At 46.8% G+C, this 23828-nt stretch overlaps 2 protein-coding genes across 8 annotated transcripts in view; one reads left to right on the top strand and one right to left on the bottom strand.

Moving 5' to 3' along the window:
- The window catches only part of KIAA0556 (KIAA0556 ortholog), a 227904-nt gene extending 206263 nt beyond the window's left edge, over positions 1 to 21641 (bottom strand). The window contains exon 1 of one of the 6 annotated variants that reach the window (XR_004258216.1): positions 21541 to 21637. Coding sequence is in view for 2 of the 6 variants with exons in the window: in XM_032243027.1 (XP_032098918.1) it covers positions 21541 to 21547 (7 nt within the window). In the remaining 4 variants the exon portion in view is untranslated. Of the gene's footprint in view, positions 1 to 21540 lie in introns of all 6 variants that reach the window. The other 5 variants (XM_032243026.1, XM_032243027.1, XM_032243025.1 and 2 more) reach the window with 5 other exon arrangements.
- Positions 21642 to 21773: 132 nt separating this feature from the next.
- Positions 21774 to 23828, top strand: part of GTF3C1 (general transcription factor IIIC subunit 1) — an 87350-nt gene continuing 85295 nt past the window's right edge. The window contains exon 1 of one of the 2 annotated variants that reach the window (XR_004258215.1): positions 21774 to 22049. Coding sequence is in view for 1 of the 2 variants with exons in the window: in XM_032243024.1 (XP_032098915.1) it covers positions 21829 to 22049 (221 nt within the window). In the remaining variant the exon portion in view is untranslated. The remainder of the gene's footprint in view (positions 22050 to 23828) is intronic. The other variant, XM_032243024.1, reaches the window with a different exon arrangement.

Here is a 23828-nt window from a genome sequence, read left to right as displayed (position 1 = left end):
AAAAAAATAAAAGCAAATCTTTCTATTAGAGTTAATTAGAAGCTTTTAAATTCATTAAATCGGAAAATCATTTCCTTATTTTCCAACGAAGATAATTTACTCAATTAAGCGCATTTGTTATCTAAGCTCCCTAGAAGACTGGTTGGCCCAGTCCTCCCCGAGCCCCTCCCTCTCCTCCAGATTAGCTCGATGCAAAGACAGCTCCTGCCTGTGAAGAATGGCAGTGCTGTAACCAGATTACACTGCGCCTGTCTACTACACTTAGCTTCTCTGCGTATCTTCCTATGTCTCATTTATTCTCACAACACCTCAAAGAAGGAAGTGGAAAAAGGTGACGTTGATATCAATATATGCCACTTGCAAAATTAAGGGGGTGTCCCTCTGCATTTTGCAAGGTGACCGGACTGCTTCAGCTATGAAGCAATAAATAAGACCAAACGTAAATGATATGGGTGTACTTCACTTTACAGAACAAACGTCTGTCTGGGAAGAAGAAAAAAAAGAAGTGATTGCACTGAATTTTGTAACTACAATACCATTCTCCCACTTACGATTTCAGCAAGGTTTCATCTGCATATAGGATTTATTTTCCATGGTTAGCACATTCTGAGACTTTGTTCTGGATGAAGATAATCTTCATCACTACCGTTTAGAGGGGAGTTGCATCTTCCTTGGATGTTAGTTTCTGAAGTCATCAGGCAAGGGAAAATCAGTGCCAAAATTACCCTTGATAAAGTCTTAAACAACCCGTGAAGTACAGTCTACAGGACATAGCTTTTTATATCCTCTGCTATAGACGAATATGCATGTATATTTGATGCATATGGAAATGTACAGTACATGATAAAAATACATATGCAAAATATAATTTCATGATATTCCTAATTAAACTATTCATATTGTAATCACTCCCTCTATTTATCCTCTTCAGGTGGGAGGAGTGTGGTGGGGCTGGAGGTAAGAGCCCAGCACTGAGCTCACAAAAGTTCAACGCTTGGTTGATGCAGCACCATCATATTGGACACCTACTATGTGGTGAGTTTCTATGCGGAAGCATCATCTCATGCATCCTCACAACGACACCTTTACACCAGGGGTCAGCAAATTTTCTCTGTAAAGAGCCAGAGAGTAAATATTGGTCTCTATGTATGCCATAAGGTCATAAGACCACAAGGCCTCTGGTGCAACTACTCAACTCCACCATTGTAGCAAAAGCAGCCAGACAGTATGCAAATGAATGGGTGTGACCACATTCCAATAAAACTTTATTTAAAAAAAGTCCTGTCCAAGTGGGAGCTAAACATTGGGAATACATGAACATAAAAATAGTAACAATAGACACTGGGGACTTAAAAACAGAGGAGGGAGAAAGGGCTAAAAAACTTCTGTTAGATACTATGTTCACCATATGGGTTTACTATACAGGGTTCATAGACGCCCAAACCTCAGCATCATGCAATATACCCTTGTAACAAACCTGAACATGCACTCCCCAAAGCTAAAATTAAAATTAAAAATTAAAAAAAAAAAAAAAAAAGGACTGGGCACGGTGGCTCATGCCTGTAATCCCAGCACTTTGTGAGGCCAAGGTGAGCGGATTGCCTGAGGTCAGGAGTTCCAGACCAGCCTGGCCAACATGGTGAAACCCTGTCTCCACTAAAAATACAAAAAAATTTAGCTGGGCGTGGTGGCGGGTGCCTATAATCCCAGCTACTTGGGAGGCTGAGGCAGAACAGCTTGAACCTGGGAGGTGGAGGATGCAGTGAGCTGAGATTGCGCCATTGCACTCCAGACTGGGAGAAACAGCAAGACTTCGTCTCAAAAAAAAAAAAAAAAAACAACAGGTGACAGGCCAGATCTGGCCCACAAGATGTTGTTTGGACTTTTGTTTTAGATGAACAGTACTATTCCTACTGGTACAAACCAATGAAGAAATGAGAAATAAACAGGGTGAGTGATTGCGCTGCTTGCTCAAGGTCACAAAGACGTAGCTTGTAAGTGGCAGGACTCAATGCCTGTAATCGCCATCATCACCATCATCATCACTACCATCAACATCATTGTCACGGTCACCATCATCACTGTCACTGTTATCGCCACTGACATGACCCTCACCATCAATCATCATCACCACTGCCATCATTGTCATCACCACCATTACCATGGGAGCTCACCTATAGTCAGGATTTACTACGTGCCAGGCACTGCGGGCTGCGGGCTAAGTACATACATCAAATCATTTACTCCTCACAACTACCCTATGAAATAGGCACTATTATTATTATTATTATTTTGAGATGGAGTCTCGCTGTCACTCAGGCTGCAATGCAGTGGCGCGATCTCGGCTCACTGCAACCTCCACCTCCCTGGTTCAAGCAATTCCCCTGCCTCAGCCTCCCCAGTAGCTGGGAGTACAGATGCATGCCACTACGCCCAGCTAATTTTTTTGTATTTTTAGTAGAGATGGGGTTTCACCATGTTGACGGGACTGGTCTCGAACTCCTCACTGACCTTGGGCAATCTGCCCACCTCAGCCTCCCAAAGTGCTGGGATTACAGGCGTCAGCCACCGCGCCCAGCCTGGAATAGACACTATTATTATCCCACTTGGCAGATGAGGGCACTGAGACCCAAAGAGATTAGGAAACTTGTCCAATATCACACAGCTAATGAGTGGCAGGGCTTTAATTTGAATCTGGGCAATTTGGCTCCAGAGCCCGCACTCCTAACCACTAGACTCCACTGTCCCTCAGCCAGGTCAGTAAAGGCTGGTACAGAACAAAGGCAGTACAAGCACATGCTGAGGGGGATGTTCCAGGTAGGGGACTCTCCTGTGATGCAGCTGTTGAACGTGCTTCTGACTCCCACAGCAATTAATAAAGAGACTGAAAGGAAGTAATTCCCCAGTAAAGGTGGAGCTCCCTTCTAGCCAGGTGGCTTACTGAGAAGATCTGGAAGATGGCAAGGGGCAGAAAATACCAAATGTGCAGAGGGAGGCTTGACATTAGACCCTCACTCCCATCTAGTCAGGTAAAATGCTCAGCCTTGGCACGAATAGTCAGGTTTTGAAGAATAAAAGGAACTGAATAGAAAACGTAGATAAAGACATCCAGTGTTAAGGGCCTGCCCATCACTAAAGAGTTTTGTATTAAGAACTTATTTCCGGCTGGGAGCGGTGGCTCACGCCTGTAATCCTTGCACTTTGGGAGGCCAAAGAGGGTGGATCACCTGAGGTCAGGAGTTCAAGACCAGCCTGGCCATTATGGTGAAACCTCATCTTTTCACGCCTGTAATCCCAACACTTTGGGAGGCCGAGGTGGGTGGATCACGAGGTCAAGAGATCGAGACCATCCTGGTCAACATGGTGAAACCCCGTCTCTACTAAAAATGCAAAAAATCACCTGGGCATGGTGGCGCGTGCCTGTAATCTCAGCTACTCAGGAGGGTGAGGCAGGAGAATTGCCTGAACCCAGGAGGCAGACGTTGCGGTGAGCCGAGATCGCGCCATTGCACTCCAGCCTGGGTAACAAGAGCGAAACTCTGTCTCAAAAAAAAAAAAAAAGAAAAGAACTTATTTCCAGGGAAAGGCGCAGTGGCTCACCCCTGTAACCTCTCGAAAGCACAAACGCATTTTTCCTTTGAGCCAGCAATATCCCTACTAGGAATCGGCTGTGACGAAATGTGTCCACAAATAAGAAACAACATATGCACAAGGTATGCGCTGTATCATGATTTGCAATAGCAAATATTAGAAATAATAAGTCACTGAATAAATACGGTGAATCTACACAATGTAACTGAACACTATAAAGCTGGAAGAATGAGTAAGCTTCCTATATTCTACTCCTTATATCTCCTTAAATGATGGTCATATTTTAAGGTAGAAAAAAAATCAAGGCCATAAAGTGTATGTCATATGTAACCTTTCCTCTAAGAAAAAGGGAAAATCAAAATATATACTCATATTGGTTCTATTTGCATAAAGAACCACCCAGAGAGCACATGTGAGGGACTTCTTAATGTATATTTTTTATATTGCTTTTATTTTTATTTTCCTGTTACTATTATCTTTTAAAGACTGGGTCTTGCTCTGTTGCCCATCCTGGAATGCAGCGGTGTGAACATAGTTCACTGCAGCCTGGAACTCCTGGGCACAAATGATCCTCCCACCTTAGCCTCCTGAGTAGCTGGGATTACAAGGGCATGCCGCCACCTGGAGAGGCGGCTCACACCTGTAATCCCAGCACTTTGGGAGGACAAGGCAGGCGGATCACCTGAGGTCAAGAGTTCGGCACTCGCCTGGCCAACCAACATGGTGAAACCCCATCTCTCCTAAAAATACAAAAATTAGCCAGGCGTGCTGGTGGGTGCCTGTAATCCCAGCTACTCGGGAGGATGAGGTGGGAGAATTGCTTGAACCCGGGAGGCAGAGGTTGCAGTGAGTGAAGGTCACGCCACTGCACTCCAGCCCGGTGACAGAGTGAGACTCCTCAAAAAAACAAACAAACAAAAAAAAAAACAAGGGTGTGCCACCACACCCAGCTTATTTTTTTACTTTTTTGTAGAGATGGAGTCTTGCTATGCTGCCCAGGCTGGTCTCAGAACTCCTGGGCTCAAGTGATCCTCCTGTCTCAGCCTCCCAAAGTGCTGAGATTATACCCATGAGCCACTGTGCCTGGCCTTATTTTTATTTTTGAATGATCTATTTGGATCTATTTCCTATTCAAAAGCTAAAGCAAACTTAAAATATGCAATGTCCAAAGGCTGATTTAAATGTGTAAAAAAAAATAACATAATAAGAAATGCTGTAGACTCTCCCATCCAAGACCTGAGATGGGGCAGGCGGTCTGTCAGAGGGAGATGGAGGAGCCTCCGGGAACCTCAGGACCCCGAAGCTGGCTGGAAAGAGAACATAATATTTTTGGAGGACAAATTGCCTTCTTTTAAGAGATCAGTCAGTGATGTGTGAGAGATAAGAGTGAAATGATGACAAAATGTGATTTCTGGAAATTGAAACAACAGTTCCTTAGTGAAGCCAGTAGGTTATTGGTGACCTGCTCATTTATTTGAGGGTGAAGTTTTTATGAAATGGCTAGAGAAGATGAAAAGGAAAAAAAAAAAAAAAAGATAAAGGAAGGTGCAGATGGGTTGTCTGACAATCTGATTTCACCGGGAGTCGGTTTCTCCAGCGCTTTCTGAGACCTTGCCATTGTCAGCTTCTTCCCTGGGTGATAGCTCTTGGGATTTCCTATCGTTTGCAATGACAAAGCTGCATGGGTCACAGAAGCAAAGCAAACTGCCCACAATCACACGGCAAGAAAGCAAGGAAGGGTTAGCAACCCATTAGTCCAACGGCTGACCCACTGCTCGGTATGCTTGCCCCACCCTGCGGCCTGCACACCCTTCTTCTAGTACAAGAAGGGAACATCCCCGTCATGACTACCCCCACCCCCATTTCAACTTCCTTTTCTTTTTAGACAGAGTCTCACTCTGTCACCCGGGCTGGAGTGCAGTGGTGTGATCCCGGCTCGATGCCACCTTCCAGGTTCAAGTAATTCTCCTGCCTCTGCCTGCTGGTTGGCCAAGATTATAGGTGCCTGCCACCAAGCCCGACTCATTTTTGTATTTTTAGTAGAGACTGGGTTTTGCCCTGTTGGCCAGGCTGGTTTTGAACTCCCGACCTCAAGTGATCTGCGCGCGTTGGTCTCCCAAAGTGCTGAGATTTACAGGTGTGAGCTACCATGTCTGGTTGGCTTCCTGAACCTTGATTCTAGCTTCTACCTATAGCGTTTGCAAAGATACACATGTGTCATTGTGAGGCAAACAGAGGAGGGTGGCAGGGTGGGGACAAGGCAGCCTAAGAACAGCTGCCGAGGAGGGGCACAGTGGCTCATGCCTGTAATCCTATCACTTTGGGAGGTTAAGGCGGGAGCATCCCTTAGGCAACAAAGTGAGACGCCCCCTCTCTTTTTTTTTTTTTTTTTTTTTTTTAATTTTTCACCTGGGTACAGGTGGACTGAGGCCGAAAAGGGCGTCAGCCAACACCATCTCTTGAAAAAAAGAAAAAACAGCTGCTGGTTTCCCTTCAGAAAGGTGGGTCTGGCTTTGCTGGATTAGATTTCCCAGAGAAGTGGTAAATCCAGTCTTTTGATTTTTAAAAGTTGATGAATAATTTAAACAATTTTAAGGCTCTGTGACAGGCTCGAAAAATCAGGCCTCTAGTTTCCAACTCAGTACGTAATCAGGCAGACAAGGAAAATCTCCTGCTTTCCCATTCTTCTTTTTTTGTTTCTTTCTTTTTTTAAATTTTTTTGAGACGTCTCGCTCTGTTGTCCTGGCTAGAGTGCAGTGTCGCAATCATAGCTCACTGCAGTCTCAAACTCCTGGAATCAAGCCATTCTCCCACTTCAGCCTTGAGAACAGCTGGCACTATAGGCATGTCCACCACGCTTGGCAAAAATTTATTTTTGTAGAGACAGGGCGGGGGCTCAAACTCCTGGATTCAAGCCAATCTCCTACCGTTGCCTTCCAAAGTGTTGGGATTACAGGTGTGAAGCAGTGCACCTGGCTTTCCCATTATTTCTTCTTTTTTTTTTTTTTGAGACAGACTCTCGCTCTGTTGGCTGGAGTGCAGTAGCGAGATCTCAGCTCACTGCAGCCTCCACCTCCCGCTTCAAGCAATTCTCCCACCTCAGCCTCCTGAGTAGCTGGGATTACATGGGCATACCACCACACCTGGCTAATTTTTGCATTTTTAGTAGAGACGGGGTTTCACCATGTTGGCCAGGCTGGTCTTGAACTCCTGACATCAGGTGATCCACCCACCTCGGCCTCCCAAAGTGCTGGGATTACAGACGTGAGCCACCGCGCCCAGATTCCTATTATTTATCTTGATGCCATGGACCCATTTTGAGGGAACTTCTTTAAGGCACATCCCATTAAAACAACAGAAATCTATTAGACAAAGAGCAGGACTGTTTGAAAGCCAGGTAGACTCTGCTCTGCAACACCCCTTCCCCCCTTCCCCACATGTGCCTCCAGGCTGATCTGGGCCTTTAAGTTACCTTCCTTCTTACAAAGCCTGAAACAATATCCCTGTCACTTGTCCTTTGCATTTTCTGTGTAACTTGACTTCTGGGGCCCAGTTTACTACCAAATTACCTGGGATAAACAAGTCATGCTAAGACCCTCTTTCCCTTTCCAATCCCAAACAGCAGCTGGCAGGCAGAAATGCTTATTTATAACCTGCACACCGTTACGCGCATTCGCTTGGTTTAGAAATGCTTAGCCGTGCTTCTTCCACGAGCTTCGGGTTTCATAGTTAGATAAGAGCCTGGGGACAATGCTGTGTGGTGGCTGAGAGGGGAGGCTCTGGGTCGGCAGGTCTACCCACTCATTACCCATTTTGGGGTCCTATTAGTCCTAACTCCATTTAGTCTATCGTCAGGGTTAAGACCGTACCTGTAAAAGGCTCAGAACAGCGACCTGCATACAGTAGGTACTTAGCAGTTTTTAGTTCCCTCCTCTGTAAACTGCTGACTATTCATGGATCTCAGCCAGTTGGATTGAACTTGGGCTTCCAAATAGATCTTCAATCTGTTCATTCTTATCATCCCTCACTCCAAGCCAAGCCCCGTCAGCTCTCCCTGGACTTTTTCTTTCTTTCTTTCTTTTTTTTTTTTTTTTTTTGTGAGACAGAGTTGCCCGGGCTGGAGTGCAGTGGCCTCAATCATGGCTCACTGCAGCTTCGACCTACTGGACCTACTGGGCTCAAGTGATCCTCCTGCCTCAGCCTCCAGAGTAGCTGAGACACAGGTGTGTGCCACCACGGCCAGCTATTTCTTACTTTCTTTTTTATAATTTTAGTAGAGACAAGGTCTCACTATGTTGCCCAGCTGGTCTCAAACTCCTGGGTTCAAGCCATTCTACCTGCCTCAGCTTCCCAAAGTGCTGGAATCAGAGGCGTGAGCCATCGCACCTGACTAACTTTTTCAACAGCCGCCTAGTAGGTCTCCCTGCCTCCACTCTTGCCTGGATTTTCCTATGGCAGCCATATAAAAACCAGACCCTGTCACTTACCTGCTTGACCTTCTAACGTTTCCTTGTTCATGCAGAAAAGAATCTGAGCCCCTTGCCAGGCTGACCAGGCTTTGCATGGCCTGGCCCATGGGATATTTGGGACCTCTCCGCCCTCCTCCCTGCAGTTCACTTTCCTGCAGCATCACTATCTTTCTTCTTTGTATTTAGAGAAGGAATCTTAGCCCGGCACGGTGGCTCACACCTGTAATCCAAGCACTTTGAGAGGCTGAGGTGGGGCTCACACCTGTAATCCAAGCACTTTGAGAGGCTGAGGTGGGTGGGTCACAAGGTCAGGAGTTCGAGACCAGCCTGGCTAAGACAGTGAAACCTCGTCTCTACTAAAAACACAAAAAATTAGCCAGGTGTGGTGGCAGGCACCTGTAATCTCAGCTACCCAGCTACTCAGGAGTCTGAGACAGGAGAATTGCTTGAGGCCGGGAGGTGGAGGTTACAGTGAGCTGAGATCCCATCTTTGCCCATCAGCCCAGGTAACAGTGTAAGACTCCAACTCACAAAACAAAACAAAAACAAGAGAGAGAGAAGGAATCTTGCTCTGTTACCCAGGCTGGACTGCAGTGATGTGATCACAGCTCACTGCAGCCTCGACCTCCCAGGCTTAAGCGATCCTCCCAAGTGGCCTCCTGTGTAGCTGGGACCATAGGCATGCACCACTGTACCTAGTCCCACATCCTCCTTCCTGCCTCAGGGCCTTGGCCCTCTCCAAGAGCACTCATGTCCTTGGTCTTATGAGGGATCCTTCTTGGCAATGAGATTTGAGCTTAAAGCAATCCCCCTCTCTGGAGGGACCCAGCCCTCAGTCCTCCCTGCCTTAATCTTCTGCATGGCACTTACTGACATTTTCTTATTAATATGTTTGTGGTCTACCCCCAACTAAAAATAAGCCCCATGAAATCCGAGGGCACTGTCTGACTTATCACTGAATTCTCCACACCTGGAACAGTGCCTAGAATGGAGTGTGCATCACTAGAAATTTCTGAAAGGGACGAACAAATGAATGACCAAATTTCTGAATAGAAATTGCTGGAAGGGACAGGAGGCACGACCGTGTACTGCAGTGAAGACGTCATCTGCTCTCGCAATGTGCTTTCCTGACCTCTATCCCTGCTCCTGCTGGGATGGTGAAACGAAATATGACAAAGTCAGTTTAATACCCCATTGCAGATAATTGGAAAATATTGATTTTTTTTTCCATTTGAAATAGTAAAGATAAGTAAATGCTACACTTCTGTAATCTAATCAGCGGGTTATGTGATAACACACTTCCCAGGCTGAAATATATTTCAGTCCACCTCTGTATCCATCAGACAAGCTCCTAAACCCATTCCCTCTCTGTACTCCAACCCAGCCCCATCCAGCCACCTCAGCTCCCCATAGTGTACGAGTGAGGACTCTGCACTTGTGAAAACGTGCACGTGCGTATGTGTATCCGAATTAAAGTGTCTTCTGAGTATTTGCATCTCCCAAAAATGCGCTGCCAAGCTGCCTTGAAAAACATTGGAAGTAATGCATGAGATCTCCCAGAATCCTAAGGAAAGAGATGTGTTCCTTCTCTGCACAGCTAATCTGTACTGAGAGGCTACCAAGCACCAGGCCCTGTTCTAAGGGTTCTAGATGGATGAATTCACTGGATTGTCCCAGCAGCCCTATGGGAAGGTCCTATTATTATTATTATTACTATTACCATTTTTTTGAGATAGGGTCTCGCTCTGTCAGCCAGGCTGGAGTCCAAGTGGTGTGGCCATGGCTCGCTGTATTAACTTCAACCTTCTGGGCTTCAGTGATCTGCCCATCTCAGCCTCCCAAGGAGCTGGGAACTACAGGCACGTGCCACCAAGCCCAGCTAATTTACAACATTTTTTGGTAGCGCCGGGGTCTGCCATATTGCCCAAGATGGTCTCAAACTCCTGGGTTCAAGCAATCCTTCCGTATCGGTCTCCCAAAGTGCAGGAATTACAGGCATGAGCCACTGCCCCTGGCTGATGACAGATTTCTTTACGAAATGGAAGAATATTCTTGGGTATGCAATGTGTACTTAGGTGTTGGAAACCGACAGAAGCAGCATAATGAAATAAACTCTGACCAGGACAGTCATCTACATTACCTGGCCCCTGCAGGCCTCTAAATCTGTGACCCCTGCAAGGGAACTTCAGGGTTCTGAGATACTCCAGAGTCCCCAAAATGGGACCCTAGGCTAGATCTCTCAGGTTCCTTCCAGCTCTAACTTCTGTGATATTAGAGAGTTCATTAAATGTTTCTAAATAGTTTGGGACTCTTTGGAAGGGACACACATACACACACACACACACACACACACGCACACACACACACACACTCACATACACACTGCAGGTTCGCTTATAGAAAAGTATGGTGGGCCCTGCAGGTGACCAGTTATCTGTAATGCTTTGACTTTCTGTCAGGCGCTATGTTTACCCATAACTTTCCTCTCCCCAAAAGACATGTAAGTCAAGAGGGTCCACTGCTAGGGGTGGTCAAGGTAGCAGTGTGCTCTGAAGCGAAGTGGGAGCTGGGACAGAAAGTGACCACTAGGAAAGGAAATGGGGCCAGGACAGAAACACTAACTAGAGAGCAGGGGGAGCAGCTGCGGGGGACAAGACAGGTAGCTAGCAGTGGGTATAGTATGAGGACTGGGTTGTCTGGGGAAACCATACATGTCCACTAGAGAAAAAGGATCCAGCCACAGTCCCTGGAAGCTTGGCTACGAGGTGCTTTCCTCTGTCTACGTTATGGAGAATGTCCAGCAATTCACCAGGGGACAAATCAGTTAATCTCTTTCCTGGTTACAGTGTCAACCCAGCAAACACTCACAGGATCTGCCTGTGCCAGTCCTTGTGCCCGGTGTTGGGCATATAAAGGAAAAGAAGTGGGTCTCGCCGGTCAGGGTGGCTCACTCCTGTAATCCCAGCACTTTGGGAGGCCGAGGCGGGTGGATCACGAGGTCAAGAGATCAAGACCATTCTGGTCAACATGGTGAAACCCCGTATCTACTAAAAATACAAAACATTAGCTGGGCATGGTGGTGCGTGCCTGTAATCCCAGCTACTCAGGAGGCTGAGGCAGGAGAATTGCCTGAACCCAGGAGGTGGAGGTTGCGGTGAGCCGAGATCGCACCATTGCACTCCAGCCTGGGTAACAAGAGTGAAACTCTGTCTCAAAAAAAAAGTGGGTCTCTAACCTCTAAGAGGGAGAAAGGCATGGAGCCTGTCCCTGTGACAATGATGCATGACTAGCTGTGGGGTCCCGCCATGGGGGAGGAGTAACTCTGCAGGTGGTGCTGGTCACTGCAATTTACGGTGTGGAAGTGACTTGAAAGAAGGGTACAGATGGCAGGGAACACAGCATGGGCAAGTCAGGGAGGTGAGAAAGAAGATGGTGTACTCCAGAGGTGGCCAACCTCCCCAGATGTCTTGGACTGGGACTGAAATCACAGACGCCTGCGAAGGAGGCCAATAAGCTCAATGGAAGAAGCGAACACCAGATGACACGCAACACCAGCCACAAGTGGTCAAAACATCAGCACAGGTTCCAGGTCAATGGGGTGGCCACTACTCAGAGCTGGAGGACCGAAGCTCTGTGACAAGGAAGGGCTGAGGACCCAAAGCACCCTGTTTATCAAGAGACTGAGAAGCCCAGGTTCTTATGCGAAATTACTATTTTTTTTTTCAGATGGAGTCTCGCTCTGTCACCCAGGCTGGAGTGCAGTCGTGCGATCCCGGCTTACTGCAGCCTTTGCCTGCTGGATTCAAATGATTCTCCCACCTCACTCTCTCAAGTAGCTGGGATTACAGGCATGTGCCACCATACCCGGTTAAGTTTTGTATTTTTAGTAGAGATGGGATTTACCATGTTGGCCAGGTTGGTCTCAAACACTCCTGACCTCAAGTGATCCGCCCACCTTGGCCTCCCAAAGTGCTGAGATTATGGGTGTGAGCCCCCATGCACTGAAATTACTTTTTTTTTTTTTGAGGCAGGGTCTTGCTTCGTTGTCCAGCCTGGAGTGCAGAGGCATGATCACAGCTCACTGTAGCCTCAACCTCTTGGGTTAAGGTGATCCCACCTCAGCCTCCTGAGTGGTTGAAACCATGGGTAGGTGCCAACATGCCCAAATAATTTTAAACAATTTTTTGTAGAGATGGGTTCTCACTGTGTTGCTCAGGCTGATCTCAAACTCCTAGGCTCAAGTGATCTTCCCACCTTGGCCTCCCAAAGTGCTAGGATTATAGGCATAAGCCACCATGCCTGGCCTGAAATCACTATTTTTGAGAAAGGAAAAACATATTGATGGACACCACATAGCGCAGTATAAGACCTCTGGGCATGAGAGTAGGTAGATAAGTGACTAAAAAGATAAGGCTGGAGGGGAGCTGCTTCCCCAGAGAAATTCTCCACTTCATCGTGATATGATCCATAGGGAGATTGTTAAAGCTGCAAAGCCCCACGGGACATCAGTAGCCATACTTTCGTTACTTTTATATAATGTGCTCTGCAAACAGTTTCAAGTTCTTCCTTGCAACCAACCACATTGCGACACTGAAGGAGCTATGAATGTAGTCAAGACAGGTGCCTTTCAAACTGTATATTCTTCCATCAGCCTAGTGGGCAGACCTTCCCCAGACTCACCCTCCAGGTGTGAGAACCTGGCCACACACTGGCAGTGACAGGGCTGAGATGGGTCTTCCATAACATACTAAGGAGTATAGACCTTATTCGACCGAGTCCTGGCTCTGCTACCAACTAGGTGTGTGGCGTAAAACAGGCACAATCACAGTATCCCATTGAGCTGTCTCAGGAATCAAATCAGATCCACTATGGCAACAGTCAGCAAACATTTCCTGCAAAGGGCCAGAGAGTAAATATTTTTGGCCTTGTGGGCCACATGGTCTCCGCTACAACTACTCAACTCTGCAAGAAAACAGCCATGGACTGTACGTATGTGAAAGGGCATATCTGCGTTCCAATAAAACTTTATTAACAATAGCAGGCAGTGGGCCACAGTGCTTTGGGAAAGAGGAAGACCTTTACAAATATTGCCTTCTAAGGACTCCCATGCTGAATTGCAGTGATCTGTTTATGTCTGCTTTCTCACCATACTATGAAGTTTCTAAAGGCAGAGAATATATTCCCTTTTTTGTTTTTTCAGATTAAAACAAAAACAAGCTGGGCATGGTGACTCATGCCTATAATTCCAGCACTTGGGAGACCAAGGTGGGTAGATCACCTGAGGTCAGGAGTTCAAGACCAGCCTTGGCAACATGGTGAAACCCCGTCTCTACTAAAAATATAAAAATTAGTCAGGTATGGTGGCATGTGCCTGTAATCCCAGCTACCTGGGAGGCTGGGGCAGGAGAATCACTGGAAACTGGAAGGCGGAGGCTGCAATGAGCCGAGATCATGCCATTGCACTCCAGCCTGGACGACAGAGCGAGACTCTTGTCTCAAAAAAACAAAAAACAACTTCAAAGAAAAACTTCAAGAATAGTACAGTGAATTCCCATATTCCCTTCACCTTACTGGTTCAATCTTACTCATTTTGGTATCTCTGAATTCCAATGCACAGAAGGCACTGAAATGTTGACTCATGGAACGAATCTCATGAGGAGAAATAAGCAAAACATCATGTGCCGACTTTCTATAAGCTGAAGTGACATAGAGGAATGAACTCTGAAAAAATTCGAGAGAAAAGAAATGAATCAGATAGAAGGATAGAAACAAGAAGAAAAGAAAACAGAACAGACACAAAGACTTTATGGGATGCACATTTATTTTACCTGCTGAACGCTTGCTTTGTTTTATTGTATTTGAGTATGATTTCTTTTTTCTTTTGCTGAGTTTAAGTAGTAAGAGAAACAGACAAATCACCGGGAAGCCAGGTAAATACCACACAAGGACAGGAGACCAGTATCTCTCAGCAAAACCTTCCTAATTCAACCATCACCTGTATGCAGTCTGGGATTATTTGGACAAGCTAGGCTAAATTTCATCTTGGCATTATTAATTATTTGAGGAAGTTTGCTAAGCAAATGAACAGTATAAACAGGGGAAATGTTGAATATTTGCTCTAGGGGGTAAGTGAAAGGCAAATGAACAGCTTCCAAAACCTTTCTAATTTTATCGATGTGCTGAACTTTTGTCTAATTATTATGTTCCTCGAAAATGAAATAGAATGTTTTTTTTTTTTCATAAACCATTTCATATTTTTAAAGCACTGGGGAACTTTTGACTTTAACAGAAAGGCGAACATTTTCATAGGCAGAAAACACACATGCCAATGTACCTTTATGTAAATAAAAAACGTCAAACATTGGATTTTCTCTTAAGCAAAGAGTGTGCTAATTATAAAAGTTATCATTTGCAGGAAAGCTCCATCAGCGCACTTCCCTCTTCTGTCAGCCCTATGGAAGAAGTCTGCCCATTTGCAGATAATGAGAGCATCAGCCACTACGTGGGGACATTTTTTATATGCCAGACTTGATGCATTGTTTGGCTGAAGCCACAAAACAAGGTAGGCTTCATTATCATCTCCATTTTACTGACAGGAAAACCGAGGCTCAGAGAGAGCACAATGTACAGCGGAGAGTCAAGTCCAGGGCAATTTGGTGATCAAACCTAAGAACATTACACTGCGTCACAGAGACAGAGAGGACCTGTCTGTGGGAAGAGATGGCCAGGAGCAGACCTGTGTTCACTTAGAGTTAAATGATTACAAGGTTGCTTTGCTTTTTATACACTGCGATTTGTGCCATGGATCATATCCAAACTACGGTGCAGTAAAATAAAAGCAGAGATCCAGCCGTAACAGGAGGCCTATGGTGAGGACCATCTGAGGGCTCCCTAGAACCGCGGAACGCTGTGGTGTGGCTGCAGAGCAGAAAAAACTGCTTTAGTCCCACAGCTCTTCCCAACATAGTTTGTGTGAGGATCTCGTAAAGGGAACTTATGCAAAAGACTCTGGGAAGTAATGCAACCTCTGCTCACAAGACTCAGGAGGGTCTTCGCAGGTGCGTGCTGGTAAGGCCGGAAGGCCTTGCAGGGCAGAGATCACTGGAACTCTGCCTATGTTCTCAGAATATGGAGCAATTCCGATTGCTCGGTGTCCACAATGCTCGGGAGGTATCAGCCCCTTGATGCACTGTGTGTGGTCAGACCTTATGTCAGCTTATCCGCTGCACCTCTTTCACCAAAACACCTGGACAGACAATGGGAGGTAAAAGCTCAGTGTCCTTAGTTAGCATTTCTTAGGAATGAGGCAGACACATGCTCTTCCTCCAGCTGTCTTCCTCCTCAACCCCCTCCCCACAGCCTGCAAGATTAACAAGATAATACACCCAATAAAAGCGCAAGAAGCCCAGAGCTCAGGGCCTATGCAGAGGACCCCGTCGGACACTGCCGGGACTTCGGGCACCCACGTACAGGGTTGGGCTGGATCCCAACACCCAAAATCAAACCAAAGGGCCAGGGAAAGGATTGTGATAAGCTGTGGTGATTAAGACATGCTGAATAGGGCCGAGCTCAGTGGCTCACGCCTGTAATCCCAGCACTTTGGGAGGCCGAGGCGGGCAGATCATGAGGTCAGGAGATCAAGACCATCCTGGCCAACATGGTGAAAACCCATCTCGACTAAAATACAAAAAATTAGCCAGGTGTGGTGGCGCGTATCTGTAGTCCCAGCTACTTGGGAGCCTGAGGCAGGGGAATCGCTTGAACCCGGGAGGCAGAGGTTGCAGTGAGCTGAGATCGCGTCACTGCACTCCAGCCTGGATGGAAGGAAAAAAAAAGATATGCTGGATAAACCAAACTACAATCCAGTCTGGGGGGCACCTGCTAGACATTTAAGCTTTTGTGAGTTTAAACATCTTTCTGACAAGGCCAGGCTTGGCTTACGTAGTTGGTTAGTATCACAATGAGGCATACTTCACTTTATCCAATAAATAGGTATGTGCCTATAAAATCATGTGTAAATCAAAGCTTTAAAAATTGGAACTGAAATGGGATTATTTGCAGGTCAAATGTGACCTTAGGGCAAATACAAATTTACCCTAAGAACAAATTTTTCCTTTTGGTGACCAATCTGAAAATGAACATATTCAATCTCTACTGGGCTACAATAACATCCTAAGACTGCAAGTGCAGAGATGCTCATTAGAAGGCACAAAGCAGGCTTCCTGAAAATGGTCTATAGCAATGTTTCTCAAAGTGTGTTCCGCAGATCCTGGGAGAAGGAGGGGTCCACAAAGACAAAAGTATCTTAAGACTTTTTCTTTTTTTTTTTTTTTTTTTTTGGGACAAGTTTTCCCTCATGTTACCCAGGCTGGAGTGCAATGGCGCGATCTCGGCTCACCGCAACCTCCGCCTCCTGGGTTTAGGCAATTCTCCTGCCTCAGCCTCCTGAGTAGCTGGGATTACAGGCACACGCCACCATGCCCAGCCAATTTTTTGTAGTTTTAGTAGAGACGGGGTTTCACCGTGTTGACCAGGATGGTCTCGATCTCTTGACCTCGTGATCCACCCGCCTCGGCCTCCCAAAGTGCTGGGATTACAGGCGTGAGCCACCGAAGACTTTTTCACTGTCCACTCACCCCCAGACAGAGTCTCACTCTGTTGCCCAGGCTGGAGTACGGTGGCATGATCTTGGCTTACTGCAACCTCTGCCTCCTGGGTTCAAGTGATTCTTCTGTCTCAGCCTCCTGAGTAGCTGGGACCACAGGTATGCACCACCATGCCCGGCTAATTTTTGTATTTTTAGTAGAGACGGGGTTTCACCATGTTGGCCAGGCTGGTCTGGAACTCCTGGCCTCAGGTGATCCGCTCACCTTGGCCTCTCAAAGTGCTGGGATTACAGGCATGAGCCACCCCTCTGGCCTTGTGCTGACATTTGTACTGATGACACAAAGCAATGGTGGGTAAAACTGCTCACAGCCTCAATCAAGGCAATGTTACCACAATGTACTAGTAACCTTCCCTTCCTGTCAGGCCTCCATGTGCAAGCCTGGACCCAGAAAGTCTCAAGTCCTGCCTGCCTCGGCTGATCACCCGCCCCGCCTGCTTCCACCGACATCAACCCACCCTGCCATCTTAACTGCTATTATGATAAAGTGAATATCCCTCCTCCCCACCCACCCTACCATCTTAACTACTCTTACCTACTCTTTTTATTTTTTTAAAGATGGGGTTTCACCATGATGGCCAGGCTGGTCTTGAACTCCTGACCTCAGGTGATCCACCCACCTCGGCCTCCCAAAGTGCTGGGATTACAGACGTGAGCCGGCGCCCAGTCTACTCTAACCTACTCTTAAGCCTTACCCCACCAGCCATTGTAACTGAACTTATGGTAATGTATACTCCTTGCCTCTAGCCCCACCACTGTAACAGATGTCACTCCATAACACCCCTGCCCTCTCCCTAAAAGATTTGCCCCAACCTATAAAACCAACTCCTAACCCACCCGTTTTTCGGCCTTAGCCAATCTGCGCCCTGGTGAATAAACAGCCATGTTGCTCACACAAAGCCTGTTTGGGGAGTCTCTTCATTCAAAGAGCACATTTTAACGCCCTGCCCCGCCCTGCCCTTCCTCCCTCCCTTCTATCTTCCTTCCTTTCTCTTTCCCATCCCTCTCTCCCTCCTTCCCTCCCTCCCTTCTTTCCTTCCTTCCTTTCTCTCTCCCCTCTTCCCTCACCCCACCCCCTGCTTGCTCTCTCCAGACAAGGCCTTGTGGCCCCGGCTGGAATGTAAATCATGGCTCACTGTGGCCTCAACCTTCTGGGCTCAAGTGATCCCCTGTGGCTGGGACTACAGGCACGTGCCACCACGCCCGACTAATTTTTTATTTTCTATAGAGATGGGGTCTCACTAAGTTGCCCAGGCTGGTCTTGATCTCCTGGGCTCAAATGATCCTCCCACCTCAATCTCCTGAGTAGCTAGAACTACAGGTGTACACTACCATGCCTGGCTAATTTTAATTTTTATTTATTTATTTATTTTTTGTAGAGACAGAGTCTCACCGTGTTGATGAGGCTGGTCTCAAATTGCTTCTGGGCTGAGAGATTCTCTTGCCTTGGCCTCTCAAAGTGTTGGGACTCTAGGTGTGAGCCACCGCACCCAACCCTCAGGACATCGTTAAATAAAAATAATTGTTTGTTTTACTGTGAGTACATGACTGTAAAGAATATAATAGACAAATTATGGTTATTCAGACTTGGGAATTTGGCAGAAATTTTCTCAAATAAGAAATAAGTGAGTCTGTCACTTCCAGGAAACAAATGACAATATTTGTTGCCAATGTTAAAATTCAAGCTGTCAAGTGAGAACAAGCTGAAAACTTGTTTCCATTACCCTGAATTTAATAGTTTCCTAATACTTAAATCGCTTTTTAAAATGAAATAGGTGGTGATACTCACAAATATGATTTTTTTTTTTTTTTTTTTTTTTTGAGACAGAGTTTCTCTCTTGTTCCGCAGGCTAGAGTGCAATGGCGCGATCTCGGCTCACCGCAACCTCCGCCTCCTGGGTCCAGGCAATTCTCCTGCCTCAGCCTCCTGAGTAGCTGGGATTACAGGCACGCGCCACCATGCCCAGCTAATTTTTTGTATTTTTAGTAGAGACGGGGTTTCACCATGTTGACCAGGATGGTCTTGATCTCTTGACCTCGTGATCCACCGGCCTCGGCCTCCCAAAGTGCTGGGATTACAGGCGTGAGCCACTGCGCCCGGCACAAATATGATTTTTTTAAAATACTGTATAATGGCTTCTGAAAGGGGTCAACATTTAGATTTGCATAACTCACTGAACCAACATTTTCTAAACAAGCAGTGGCTGATGTTATAAAACCATATATGGGCAACGTAGCGAATCAAACGGCAAGATAGACAATGGATTGTAATGTAACACAGTACAAAAGTTCACCTATAAGGCTTCAGATGACACACTGTGACTATCCTTTAACAAATTGCCACTTGCAGGTCAGGCATGGCAGCTCACATCTGTAATCCCAGCACTTTGGGAAGTGGAGGCAGACTGATCACTTGAGGTCTGGAGTTCGAGACAAGCCTGACCAACACGGGGAAACCCTGTCTCTACTAAAAATACAAAAAAAAAAAATTAGCTGGATGTGGTGGTTCACACCTGTAATCCCAGCCACTCAGGAGGTTGAGGCAGGAGAATCGCTTGATCCTGGCAGGCAGGGGTAGCAGTGGGCTGAAGCTGTGCCACTGCACTCCAGCCTGGGCGACAGTGAGACTCTTTCTCAAAAAAAAAGAAAAAAGAAAAAAAAGAAACTTCCAGTTGCTAAGTTTCGTAGATACTCAAGAGTGTCTACAGTTATCTGAAAGCAATTAAAACATTTCTCTCTGTTCCAATTACATATTTTTATGAGGCCAAATTTTCTTCATACACACCAGCCATAACAAAATAGTTTGAATACTGAAGCAGAAATAAGAGTAATTTTGTCTATTTCTATTGAATAAACTTGAGAAAATATGAAATAATGCTGCTCTTCCTATTATTTTTTTTTAGGCAAATGTACCTGTTTTCCATTAAAAATATTATTTATTTCAGAAGTAACAGATTTATTATGGTTGAGGTTTTGTTGAAACAGAGTCTAGCTATGTTGCTCAGGCTGGTCTTGAACTCCTGACCTCAAGCGATCCACCCACCTCAGGCTCCCAAAGTGCTGGGATCACAGGTGTGATCACCACACCTGGCTTATTATTATAAGCCACTGCACCTGGTCAGTTATTATTATTATTATTGGTTTTTTTTTGGAGACAAGAGTCTCCCTCTGTTGCCCAGGCTGGAGTGCAATGGCCCGATCTCCACTTCAGATGATTCTCCTGCCTCAGCCTATCAATGAACTGGGATTACAGGCATGCACCACCATGTCCGGCTAATTTTTAGTAGAGATAGGTTTTGCCATGTTAGCTAGGCTGGTTTCGAACTCCTGACCTCAAGTGATCCACCCACCTCAGCATCCCAGAGTGCTAGGATTACAGGCATGAGTCCATGCCTGGCCCAACTGTTGTTATTTTTCAAGGAACAAAGGAACATTTTAAGATTTTCTCAGTTTAAATCTTTGATATGGTAAATATCATAAATATACACAAACAAAGCTCTCTGAAGTCAGAGTATACAGGTGTCCCAAGACTTAAAAGGCTTGAAACTTGATGTTCTATAGCAACATTAAGTTGGCCTTTTCAGAGGGCAAAATGATAAAGCACATTTTATAGTCCCTCTAAAATACAAAGGGCAAAGATACATTTTAAACATATTACAGAATGTTCAATTAAAAAATTTTTTCCACACTACATTCAGTGAATACAAAAAGAATATAGATTCCCCAGGAACAAATTCCCCAGAAGTGAGGGATAGTGCTGCAATTAGAAAAATGATCTGGATTCTAGCCCAGACCCTACCAGTCTCTCTAGACTTTAGTCTTCCCATCTGCAAAGTAAGATATCAGAATAGTCTATTTTCCATCTGCTTCCAGTTGTCAGTATCATGATTCTAACCAGGGATCTCTAAATGGGGGCCCACAAAATGCCTCTGGCCTTCAGACTGATTGGCCATCCTATTTTTAAGAAGTATCCCATGAGGACAATCGGCTGGAGCTTGGCGAGCGGCTTCCTTTTCAGGTGAGGATTTTCAGTTACAGTCTCAATCTAGCTCACTAGACACTCTTCTGAAGACATCTGCATTTACAACCTCTGGAATAAAGGGCCCGTCAAAACCGGTCCAAATCTCAAGCTCCATAATTCAGCTCCAGAGACAGCGTGTCTGGGTTTCTCACTCACTCTGCCACTTGCTGGCTGTTTGACTTTGGGCAAGTTCCTTAACACCTCTAAGCCTCAGTTTCATCACTGGTAAAATGGAACAACGCTGACCTCAAAAGGCTGGTATGAAGCTTACTTAGCGAGGTGTTGCCCAAGAGCACTTACAGAGTTCTTGGCACTGGACAGCACTTTGTTAAAGTGAGCTATTATTAGTAACGCCAAGTCACAGAAACGGAGTATTTCCTAAACTCCTTTTACTCCCAAAACCAATTCCCTCTCCCAGCGCCTGACGACTGCACTGCACGATCAAGCTTACCTTCGTATTAACTCCTAAACCCCACAGTTCCACATCCCAACATGCACAAGATCCTCCTCAGACCTCTACTTCTTCCACACCCTACATCCCTTCACTGAGCTCCTGGCCAGTACCGGATTCCTTCACGATCACAGACAGGCAGAGTGGCCACACCACTGACCACTCCCCCAGGCTCTCCTCCGCGTTCCGGAACACTAAGCCTCCCTTTCCCTCATTTCGGAGACCCCCTTGGGTCAGGAATTGGTGATCCAGGCGTTTATGGCCTAGGATTCTGCCCAAGGAGCGCTCGAGAGGGACGGGAGAATAACAGTCCGACCTGCCGGAGGGGCCCACGGACACTCACCGTCCATCCCTAGAGGCGGCGGTTCCGGGTGTCCGAACCGGAAGCGGCCTCTACACTGTTTGCAGTTCCCCTGGTTACTGCGGGGTCCCGGACCAATGGCGGTGGAGCTCCACTTACTGAGCCCGCCCCTGAGGGAGGAGTGACGTCACGCCAGTGCACTGGAACTCCTCCTCCGAACCCTGGGTCTGACCCACCTCCCCGGGCCCCGGATTGTTGTGCGCAGGCGCGCTGGACCAGGGCCCTTGGCGGTGCTTTGCGCATGCGCCTCCGGCGCCGACTGAAGTAGCAATGGACGCGTTGGAGTCGTTGTTGGACGAAGTGGCTCTGGAGGGGCTCGATGGCCTGTGTCTGCCAGCGCTGTGGAGCCGTTTGGAGACGCGAGTGCCGCCCTTCCCGCTGCCTTTGGAGCCCTGCACGCAGGAGTTTCTGTGGCGAGCCCTCGCCACGCACCCGGGCATCAGCTTCTATGAGGAGCCTCGGGAGCGACCCGACCTCCAGCTCCAGGACCGGTCAGAGGGCGGCCTGGCCTGGCGGGCGGGCGGGCGGGCGCAGGGCCCGGAGGCTGATGGAGCTGAGGGCGGGGCAGGGGAATGGAGTGGGCCAGCGGAAGTATCGGAGGCCTGGTGATTGAGTTGGGGCACGGCGATAAGGCTGATTTGGGGTCCCTCAGGCCTGGTAGGGCCTTGGAGTCTGATGGAGTGGCGGGCGGGGGGGGAGGGGGAGAATCTAGTGATGTCCCGTTTTGTCCTTTGCGTATTTTGTGGTAATGGCGAACAGGATTGGGGATATTCTTCAGGCTTAAAAGAATATTTCCTTTACATTGGAGGATAGGACTGGAGACTCGAGATCCACAAACCCTCTTCATTCCATGCAGACTAGATAGCCTAGGTCAACTCGAGATCTGCCTGTCAGCACAATTAGCAATACTGCTAAAAGCTGACATTTATCAGGTACTTTATGGGCTAGGTGCTGTTCTTTTGTTTCTGAGATAGAGCCTATCTCTGCGGCCGAGGCTGGAGTGCAGTGTCGCAATGTCGGCTCACTGCAACCTTCGTCCCCCTCCCGGGTTCAAGCGATCCTCGCGCCTCAGCCTCTGAGTAGCTGGGATACAGGCTCGGGCCAGTACGCCCCGCTAAATTTTTGCATTTTTAGTAGAAACGGGGTTTCACCATGGGCTCAGATGATCTGCCTGCCTTGGCCTCCCAAAAGTGCTGGGATTACAGGCGTGAGCCACCGTGCTCGGCCACGGTGCTATTTTAAAATCCTGTTCTAGAAGCTTAGGAGCTTAAACTCACGTGATTTTCACTTGATTAAATTCCTTTAAACAGAAGATTAAACTCACTTGATCCTCACCTATAAGGTAGGTGCTGTTATCTTCCTCATTTTACAGAGGAAGAAACTGAGTCACAGAACAGTCTAAGGTTCTGGGGACAATAAGTGACTTAAGAATTGATTTGAACCCAGGCTATTTCCAGCATCTGTGATCTTAAGTAATATTGTGAAGGTCGGGGAGGTTCCAAGAGATAATCATGTCCAAGATAAACCAGGAATAGCAGCTGACGCCTGTAATTACAGCACCTTGGGAGGCCCAGGTGGGCGGATCACGAGGTCAGGAGTTGAGACCAGCCTGGCCAATGTAGTGAAACCCCCATCTCTACTAAGAATACAAAAATTAGCTGGGCGTCGTGGTGCATCCCTGTAATCCCAGCTACTCAGGAGGCTGAGGCAGGAGAATCACTTGATCCTGGGAGGTGGAGGTTGCAGTGAGCCATGATCGTGCCTTGAACACCAGACAGAGTCTCAGAAAATAAAAATAATGTCCAAGACAAAACTTAAAGATTGGATTTAGGCAGCCAGTAGGCAAAGAGGACTGGTGGACAGAGAACAGCAAATGTGAAGTAAGTGGCTGAAGTGCGGAATTGGAGGTAGGGAGTGAGGAATGGCTGGGACTGTGCTAAGATCCTTAATATAGCACGTTATTTAATTTTTACAGCAACCTTAGGAGGTGGGTCATATTCTCCCCATTTTCTGAAGAGAAAATCAAGGCTCTTAGGGGTCAGGTGGCTTGTTAAAGGTCATCAGCTAGCAAGGGAAGAACCCAGATTTTGAAGTAGAAGGTCTCAGTTCAGAATTTACTCTGCCCTTAGCCAAATTGGACTGGAATCAAGTCGTTTTATGTTCTAAAGAGTTTATCAACCTGTAATACCAGCACTTTGAGAGGCAGAGGTGGGCACATCACTTGAGGTCAGGAGTTTGAGACCAGTTTGGCCAACATGGTGAAACTCCAT

This window comes from Sapajus apella, unplaced genomic scaffold (genome assembly GCF_009761245.1).
Source record: "Sapajus apella isolate SASKATOON/1434 unplaced genomic scaffold, GSC_monkey_1.0 scaffold51, whole genome shotgun sequence".
Classification (NCBI taxonomy): Eukaryota; Metazoa; Chordata; class Mammalia; order Primates; family Cebidae; genus Sapajus; species Sapajus apella.
This window is presented reverse-complemented; position numbering and strand designations above follow the sequence as displayed.